Source organism: Aspergillus nidulans, chromosome V (genome assembly GCF_000011425.1).
Source record: "Aspergillus nidulans FGSC A4 chromosome V".
Taxonomy (NCBI): Eukaryota; Fungi; Ascomycota; class Eurotiomycetes; order Eurotiales; family Aspergillaceae; genus Aspergillus; species Aspergillus nidulans.
In genome coordinates this window covers 2,072,769-2,081,025 of record NC_066261.1, presented here as the reverse complement: position 1 = coordinate 2,081,025, position 8,257 = coordinate 2,072,769, and the positions used below count along the sequence as shown (strand labels likewise).

Sequence of the window (8,257 nt, the reverse complement as noted above, 5' to 3'; positions counted from 1 at the left end):
CTGCAGCGACTTAATCACGAAGGACGGTTATAGAGAAACTCCTATCTGGCTATGTGCATAACAATTGTCAGTACCGTTGGGCGAAGTGCCGCGTAAGGTGTAGACCAGCGAAGAGGGGCTGTTGCGCAACAGTAGACAGTGAAGTTGGAATACCTGGTGCACATGGGCGAGGGCTAATTGCACTCGCAAGATATTAAAGGAAGCATCCACAAGATTCACGCTGGGTAAGCATGCACGCGGTTACGATGCTGTTCCAGCCGCGGGTCGGGCGCTAGAATAGACGAGAAGGTAATGACGTTGCTGTCCAAGACGTAGAAGGAAGGGATAGCTCGGCAGAATGAGAGAGTAAAATGGCGTTCCACATCAACCTAATCCTCTAACAGCGAGTGTATTTCTTTCCAGGATCTTTCAAAGTCCGATGAAGGTGAATTATTCGTTGTGCCTGGCGAAAAGGGGTGCCAGCTAAAGAGTGACGTCGATGCTGCTTCACCCGCTGTCTGTTGTTGCCTGCTTGTTCAGGCTTTAACGTCGAAGTCCCAAGACAGTTAGTCGTCTAGGGCTCAAGACCTGTGCTGATAGCGGAGGAGCTTCCGGCAGCTACCGTAGAGTCCCGGAATTGCGTGCCTGATGGCTCGGGACAGAATCTGCGGGATAGGCGCTTGTGGTTCGCCGGACCAGCCATTACCGCACCTCTACATAATATCACCTCGCCCATTCGCTGCCTCGAGGATTGATTGCTCTCAACGCCAGATAATCTCCGCTCTTTCGAGTCAACTCCCATCAGCTTCAAGGTAAGTACGCCGGTTGCCGCCCTTCCCTGTCAAATGCCGCTACCCCGCGTCAATTGGTGCGGGACATCGTGGGCCGAGCTCTATCCGGGCTTTCCAACGGCGGTTGCTAACGTGAGTTTCCGGTGAAAAAATTAGCTGCTCAAACAACAATGCTTTACCGACAAACCGCTGCGCGCTCTGCTCTCAGGGCCTTCTCGAGCTCCAATGCCTCCGTGGCCCGCTCATCGTTGGTGAACAATGTGTTCAAGGCTCAGTTGACTTCTTCCGCTCGCTCTCCCGCCCGCCCGAGCGTGTCGTCAAGCCTAGCTCTCTCTGCTCAGAAGCCCGTCACCACCGCCCTCGTCCGATACGCCTCTACGGGAACGAAGACCGTTCCTCAGAAGGTGAGGGAGCTATTGCTCTTGGGTCAGGGCCCGCGGTCAATTGCTAATCTGTGTTGTGCTGCAGAGCGATGAGGATATTGATGTCATGGCTGGTATCAAGGGTGATGCTGTACGTATCACCTCCATATGCTTCGTTCCCGGCAGTTCGAAGCGTATAACACTCATTTGCTCAACGCTCAGCCTAGCTAATGAAGATTTGTGCCGTTCCGTAGAAAATCATCAAGGAGACTTTCAGCCTTGAGGGCGTTCCCAAGGACGCTCTTTACCTCGGTATTGCTGGTGTGGTTCCATACCTCGCTACTTCCTTGGAGACTGTGTACCTCTCCTACGAGATTAGCCGTGCTAACGCTACCGGTGATGGTCTGATCTTCTCCGGCCAGAGCGCCGAGATGATGCTGCACATGCTTGAGCACGTCCAGGTCGGATACGGTGCTGTGGTGAGTTCACTTAAGCTCTGCAGTGGTTTTATATGAGATTAAACAGAGGATTAATCAATTGTGGCACAGATCCTCTCCTTCCTCGGAGCTGTCCACTGGGGTCTCGAGTGGGCTGGATACGGCGGTCGCACTGGCTACAGGCGCTACGCTGCCGGTGTCATTGCCCCCGCCGTGGCCTGGCCTACTCTGCTGCTCCCCGTTGAGCACGCCCTTATCACCCAGTTCCTTGCCTTCACCTTCCTCTACTACAACGACGCTCGTGCTTCCATCAAGGGCCTTGCCCCCAAGTGGTACAGCATGTACCGTTTCGTCCTGACCTTCATCGTCGGTGCCAGCATTGTCGCCACTCTCGTGGGCCGCGAGCAGATCTCCGGCATCGTCACCAAGGAGCACAACATCACCGACAAGGTCAATGCGCTCCTCTACCTCCAGAAGAAGGAGAAGGAGGAGGCTGCTGCTGCCGCCAAGGCTGCGCAGGAGGAAGAGTCCGAGTAAATGCATTGTCGTATAGGTGCGTACCCTTCTATGAAGGGGTTTCTGGATATACGGGGATTGCGGCTGGCTATACCAGTGGCAAGGTGTGACAGTATAAAGATGTCTTAGTCCCTTTTTCTTTGTCATACTCGAGTTTTCTGTAGATTACGTGGAATCAACCCAGTGCAACCTGGTGCTTTCTTTTGTTGAATCATCCATGTAAATGTAGTGTTGGGTCCAGCTGATAGCGTTGTTATTGTGCTGTTGTTGTGAAGCTGCAGAAATATATATAAAAGCTTTGGCCTCGCCGAGCTGTGCGCAATTAGAGAATCTTTGTAAGCGCCCTTTCACCACCAATCTCGGTGATAGGCTCACATAAAATTGTATGAATATCTAAACAGCAGACTTCTCCGAGAGCAGCTCGGAGTTACTGCTCTACATACAGTACATCGTCGGATATTTCGGTACGACCTTCAATCTCAACCAAGCGGTATCCAATAATCGCCTTCAGTTCGGTTCAGCGATTGATAAGATCCGATCTGATCATTCTCACATCATCGTCCTCCACAATTCCGAAAGTCAGCTACTACATTTTCCAAATCTATTCTTTCCGACCCCTCGGTAAATCCGAATACTAATATAATATTCTACTTATACTCCGCCAATCCCAGTCAATTCGAGCACAAGCAACGAGATAGACAGCCGGAGTAACGAAGATCACCTAAAAAATATGCAGTCTCTCCTCCGTCGTGGCGCTTCCCTCCTCACGCCCTCTCCCTCCCCCTCACCAGCGCAGTCGAGCCCCTCCACACCGAACCCCGCGCCCCGTGAGATCCGCAGCTCAGAGGATTTCGTCAAAGCGTCGCTCCCCGAGGCACTGTTCAGCAAGACAAACCCGGTGACAGATGGGGAGGAATGCGAGCACGACTGCGCGACTTGTACAATCCGGTACCCGGCGAAGTTTGACGTGGACCAGGAAGATGAGCTGTATGGGCATGTGAATGGGTGGTCAACGCATTTGCTTGTTGCGACAGGAAAGACAGACTGGGTGAGGGATGTTGCGGATGAAGAGGGCAGCGTGATGGAGGCTATTGAACGGGGCGGGGTTCTGCCTGGGAACGGGGTGTGTTTTCCCTTCTATCTGCACGCAAAAATATGCGTTATGTGGGACGTTGTCTGTGTTGGAATTGAGGCTAATAATGATGTTTGGCTGCGCAGAAACTGAAATTATCTGCGAGTAATATGCCTGTTCCGGATGAATACCATCACCATGAAAAGGGCGAGCAACCGACTACAGTGCTTCTTTTGCCGAGCTTCACGATCATCGACCATGTCACACCGAAGCTTGCGCCGGATCTGATCCGGAATTTCGTCGACCGTGCAGTGACAACTACGACGCCGTTGAACGGCGTCGGAGCCAGCACGGAGAATAAAGAGACTGAACCAGCGACGGAGGAGCAGGTTATGACATCTCTCCGGTCACGCTCATGCCCGCATGCAGCGGTGATCTTACTCTGCTCGCAGAAGACCCGAGATGCAAGGTGTGGCCAGTCGGCGCCGCTTCTGCGGCGTGAATTTGAGCGTCATTTACGTCCGCTAGGTCTGCATAGAGATCTGGATGACGAGCGCCCTGGCGGCGTGGGCATCTACTTCATTAGTCACGTTGGAGGCCACAAGTATGCTGCTAACGTGATAGTGTACCGAAGGCGGGACTTTGACTGGTACAAAACCACCAAGACTCAAGTGGCTGAGGCTGAGCCCGTGACAGCAAACGCGCCGGATGAGGGTGCGTCGCAGTGTATCTGGCTGGCGCGGGTGCGGCCGGAAGACTGCGAGAATATCGTCCGGTATACGGTCTTGCAAGGCAAGGTCGTTAAACCGGGGACGCAGCTCCGGGGAGGTTTTGATCGGGAAAGAGGGTTGATCAGCTGGTAGGGACAGCTAAAACTAGATATAGACTGATATACTCCCAGTTCTGGATATGCGTACAATTGCATATATCATTCACTCACTTTCTCATGCCCAATTTTCTGTTACGGTAATCTCTGCTGCCTGCTCCGCCCATCAAACCATCGTACCCTCTATCAATTAGTCGATTAGCAGCAGGTGGTATCTATCTCAGTACCTAGAGTAAGTCAAACCGTACGGTCATTGCAGTCTGTCAGAGCCCGGGGGTCATCTGCCTGCCTCAGCCCAGAATCCAGCGCCAGTGCCGCTCACCATACTCTTCGCACACCAAAAGCTTCTACGCATCCGCCCATATCCATTCATAACCTGCAGGAAAGTCGCCATTTGCCCTTGTACGAATCCATCAGGTCTTTGTCTCTTGGCGGACCTGGATGAATCAAAGGGATATCTCTCCGACCAAGAGTCGATCAGGGCAGCTAACACTGATACCATTGCTAAATCGACGAGTCCTAAAAGACGTTGAGATAGTGAGTATGCAAAGTAGTGGAGTATGGTCTACATTTTTTGCCCATCTGAGAAATGAACGCACCCTCCGCTCAGCGTCAGATCCGACTTTGCTGTTAGCGACAGCACTGGGAAGACGGATAAATATACAAGTATGGTGGCCGTGCAGATATTCCTACAAAGTACATATTCCGCGACAAGATAAATGGATATAATGTATTGATGGAACTCCTGATATGTTGTCCGGCAATTACAGTTGATTGACCTAACCCAGTCTCTTCACTTAGCTCGAAGCGCACTTCTTTTGACGGATGCTGATGCTAAGTAATTACCTAGAGACTCTCAGCCTCTACTTCTTTCACTGGCCTTGAAACTTATCGCGCATCAAAACTACACAAATAACGGTTTGACGAAGCCCTTCAATTCCCCATATGTGACACGTCCGAACGAATTCGCGCCTTTCAGAAGTCGAGGACATATATTCCAACAAGCTAGCTAGCACGTCCTGTCGGGCTGCAGATAGAGCTGTCAACGCTGGCTGGATGCCAGTGAATTTCTGAGCTTCTTCGGAGCTGTCATATCTTACGCCCCGAAGATACATATATAACTTTCATACTGGTGTGATTGATGATATGATGGGTTCATGTGGCGTACGGTTCCCAAAGCTTGTGGACATTTCGGACAGGTCGAGGCCGAGCTTGCGAGGTGAAGCAATAGATTGGCGAAACTATTCAAAGGGCTCATGGCGACTGTTCATGTACTATGTATATAGACCTGGACAGACAAATATATTGTATGCACTAGAACGGGTTTTAGCCATGATACTTGTTCAAATCATGGCAAGCAGTCCCCTTTGACTCGTCGAGGAATGATTCGTACAGAGCTCATGTAGCGCCTCTTTGTCTCGACGGCCATAACAACGCAAGCCGGTATAGGAACAAATCGTGTACCCTGCTGAACGCATGGTCGGGTCCCTGCCTGCTCAAGCCGTTGGATCTAAGGTTGAGACATTAGTGAGTCTCCTGCAGCCCGAACCGGCTCACGGTCCAATCTCTCAATGGAGAGAAAACCCTCGCGCACGACTCTAACCACTTATTGTACAGTATTTCTAGCCATAAAAACACCGTAATAAGGGAACGACATGATGGGCGGGGTCGTAGATGAGATCCTCCCAGAGTTTCAGCTCATCTACATGTCGCAGCAGATTAGCTTCAGACTCATCGCTAAGGGCAGAGCATTCGTCGACCTTACCTCACTGAGCAAATCAACTGATCGCATCCCTCAAGGACAAATACGTGCTAGGCCGCAATCACGTTGATGAATCCCCCGCTCTTGCCAACGAGCTGGTGTCGAGATCACATCCAAGTTTGTCAAACTTGCGACTGGACCATGGATGGCTCTGAAAATCACTACGATGCGCGTCCTAGCCGGAACTTAATACGCAGAGCTGTGATGAGCAGTAGACGACCATGAGCCGGTCCTTGCAATCCAACAGGAACGACGATTGGGATTGCTATCAGATGGCATCGGTGGGTGAACGTTTAGAGGCTCTTGGACGGGAAGCCAGTAGTGTTCGTGTCCACGGCTACTCCGCAAGACATATGCCGCCTATTGTCGGAGGGACCTCGGCCCGCACCATTTATCGAGGCCCAGAACAACCACCCTCTATCCTTCTATCTCTCGGGCCATTCCAGTGAGTAATGGTGCAATGAGCCAGAAATACAGAAACCCAAAGAAGAAACCACCCCGAACGTCCTCTAGACCCTGGTCACTATATTACTTTATTAACTTTATAGAGTAGTCGCAATACCGCCTTGTTGCACCTTCCTTCTTCAGTCTCAGCCTTCCAGCCTTCCAGACTGCGAGGCTAGAGACAGGACAAAAGTAGCCGAGTACAAAGTAGCCAATGGCACACTCAGTCTCAGTCTCAATCTCAATCTCAGTCCGTCTCGATCAGTCTCAGTCCGTCTCGATCAGTCTCAGTCCGTCTCGATCAGTCTCAATCCGTCTCGACTCAGTCTCAGTCCAGTCTCAGGTTCAGTTTCACAGACTGAGGTTTCAGCCCCAGCGCCGCGGAGAAGTCGCAACGGGATTAGCGTACACTAATTGTACTGTATGTAAATGCAAACTTACGACGAGCCGCTCATCGTCGTCTTTCCCGAGAAGAGCCTATTTCCCTTTTCGTATGAGGCTGCGGGGGACCAAGAGGTGAAATTGGTGGGTAGCAAAGCCGGTAGGCTCACTAGATGCGCCACAAGCTGTGACGCTACAGAAAGCTGACTATGGATGTGGGGCTGAAACAGGGGGATTAATAATGGCTTTGCAGCAGTGTATTTGGTCTGGCGGTTCTTTACGAAGTACGTACTGGTATTGTCAGATACGATCTGTAGTTACATTGAAGTGCAGGACTCTGAGGTCAATCGGTACTGGTACCAGAATCTCAGGGTCGGTCGAGATGTTGAGGCCGCTCTGGGTTTCAGTAAGTAGTATGTGGGGAGCACAAAGTTGACCGGTGAAGTTCTCAGGCCGTCCCGGCTCATGTCATTCTCAAGATTGCCGACAAGCCAACTCTAAACCGCAGATGACTGGTTAACGTTAACCTTAGCCAGGAAACGATGGGAACAGTGGCTGCGGGAAGCATGGGCCAGGACCCAAGGCTCAAATTCCACCATTCAAAGTTTCTTAGCTTTGCTGGGGTCCATTGGGGGTCCATCTTATGAACCTTCGACTCCCACGCCCTCGACCGAGATTGTCCGGTTGTTTCTATGTATACACATTTATTCTTACCTGAACATACCTGTGATTAGTGGGTCTGGTAGGTATCGACAAGGCTTCGCAAATCGCAACAACAGAATGGGAACAACAGAATGGACTTACGCGGCATTCAGCATATATACTCTGGCTCGCATTACCTTCACTCAGAACAGAAGCAATTCACGAGCTGCCCAATCACATTTGCAGGAAATCAAATCAGCATACCAAGATCAGTGGGGACGTACCGATGGCTAACGGATTTTTATCGGTAGGGATGAAGGCTGATGTCTGGCCGGAGAAGAGTTCCTTGACGAATCGCCAATAGAAGCTCGAACAATAAGAACCATCGCACAGCATCGACGTTCCGCAGTCACTTTGCGTATGAAAAGTATGCTATTGGTCCCTTGGCGGTTACGTATCCCGGGACATCACATTCATATCATATTTTGCCGGATTCCATTCCCAAGAAGGTTCCTGTCCTTGGCTGCCTCGCATGCATCGAATCAGAGTCTGCATTTGCATGCGGCTGCAGAGCGTCAGCGTCTGTTTTCGTGGTCTTTGTTGTCCGCGTCCTCCTTACTGGAAATCGAGTGGACGGAATCCCACCCACGTTTTCGTATACTGAGAGCGTCATGCATAATCGTCTTTCCACAGAGATCATCTCGGGTTCGACCACCCGGTCCTGAACGGACGGAAACCCGATCCGGTGAAAGGTCTGCCTAGAGCCAGAATATCTTGCCCCATCGTACGCAGCGCCTATAGCCGCCGGCCCCATCGCAGAGCCAACTGAAGCAACTAGTCGGTGGGGCCATCACCATGTCAAGCTGGCGCAGGCTGGCGTTAGTAAAGTTAAAGCTTGAGTAGCGGCTATTAGGTCCCCCGGCTCCTCCCCGGTTAGGAGATCCAAAGCGAGATGAAGCTGCTGAGGTTTGAGCTACTCTGTAGCCACCCTCCAGCCTCTCAGTAGTGAGTCTAGGGACCTGCTAGATATAGAAGTAGGAGGACG

At 51.4% G+C, this 8,257-nt stretch overlaps 3 protein-coding genes across 3 annotated transcripts, besides 1 other annotated feature; all 3 read left to right on the top strand.

Moving 5' to 3' along the window:
- Positions 1 to 8,257: part of a sequence feature (contig 1.96 1224..98894(-1)) that runs on past both edges of the window.
- On the top strand, positions 733 to 2,275 carry ANIA_05580 (DUF3429 domain-containing protein). The gene is made up of 5 exons (XM_658092.2): positions 733 to 791; positions 927 to 1,174; positions 1,239 to 1,283; positions 1,387 to 1,611; positions 1,681 to 2,275. Exons 2-5 carry the CDS (start codon positions 941 to 943, stop codon positions 2,104 to 2,106), a joined length of 930 nt encoding a protein of 309 aa, XP_663184.1. The 5' UTR covers positions 733 to 791; positions 927 to 940; the 3' UTR covers positions 2,107 to 2,275.
- ANIA_05581 (sucrase/ferredoxin-like domain-containing protein) lies at positions 2,653 to 4,020 on the top strand (the record flags this gene model as incomplete). The annotated part of the gene is made up of 2 exons (XM_658093.2): positions 2,653 to 3,208; positions 3,304 to 4,020. The coding sequence occupies exons 1-2, from the start codon at positions 2,816 to 2,818 to the stop codon at positions 4,018 to 4,020; spliced, it is 1,110 nt and encodes a 369-aa protein (XP_663185.1). The 5' UTR covers positions 2,653 to 2,815.
- Positions 5,967 to 7,576, top strand: ANIA_05582 (uncharacterized protein; the record flags this gene model as incomplete). The annotated part of the gene is made up of 5 exons (XM_658094.1): positions 5,967 to 6,190; positions 6,294 to 6,479; positions 6,824 to 6,854; positions 6,904 to 6,976; positions 7,317 to 7,576. The coding sequence occupies 5 exons, from the start codon at positions 5,967 to 5,969 to the stop codon at positions 7,574 to 7,576; spliced, it is 774 nt and encodes a 257-aa protein (XP_663186.1).

Excerpts from the sequence above, each read along its gene's own strand:
- ANIA_05580 (XM_658092.2), top strand. The coding sequence starts at position 941 with ATGCTTTACCGACAAACCGCTGCGCGCTCTGCTCTCAGGGCCTTCTCG. Across the intron at positions 1,175-1,238 it reads CGAAGACCGTTCCTCAGAAG|AGCGATGAGGATATTGATGT; the intron begins GTGAGGGAGCTA and ends GTTGTGCTGCAG. Across the intron at positions 1,284-1,386 it reads CTGGTATCAAGGGTGATGCT|AAAATCATCAAGGAGACTTT; the intron begins GTACGTATCACC and ends GCCGTTCCGTAG.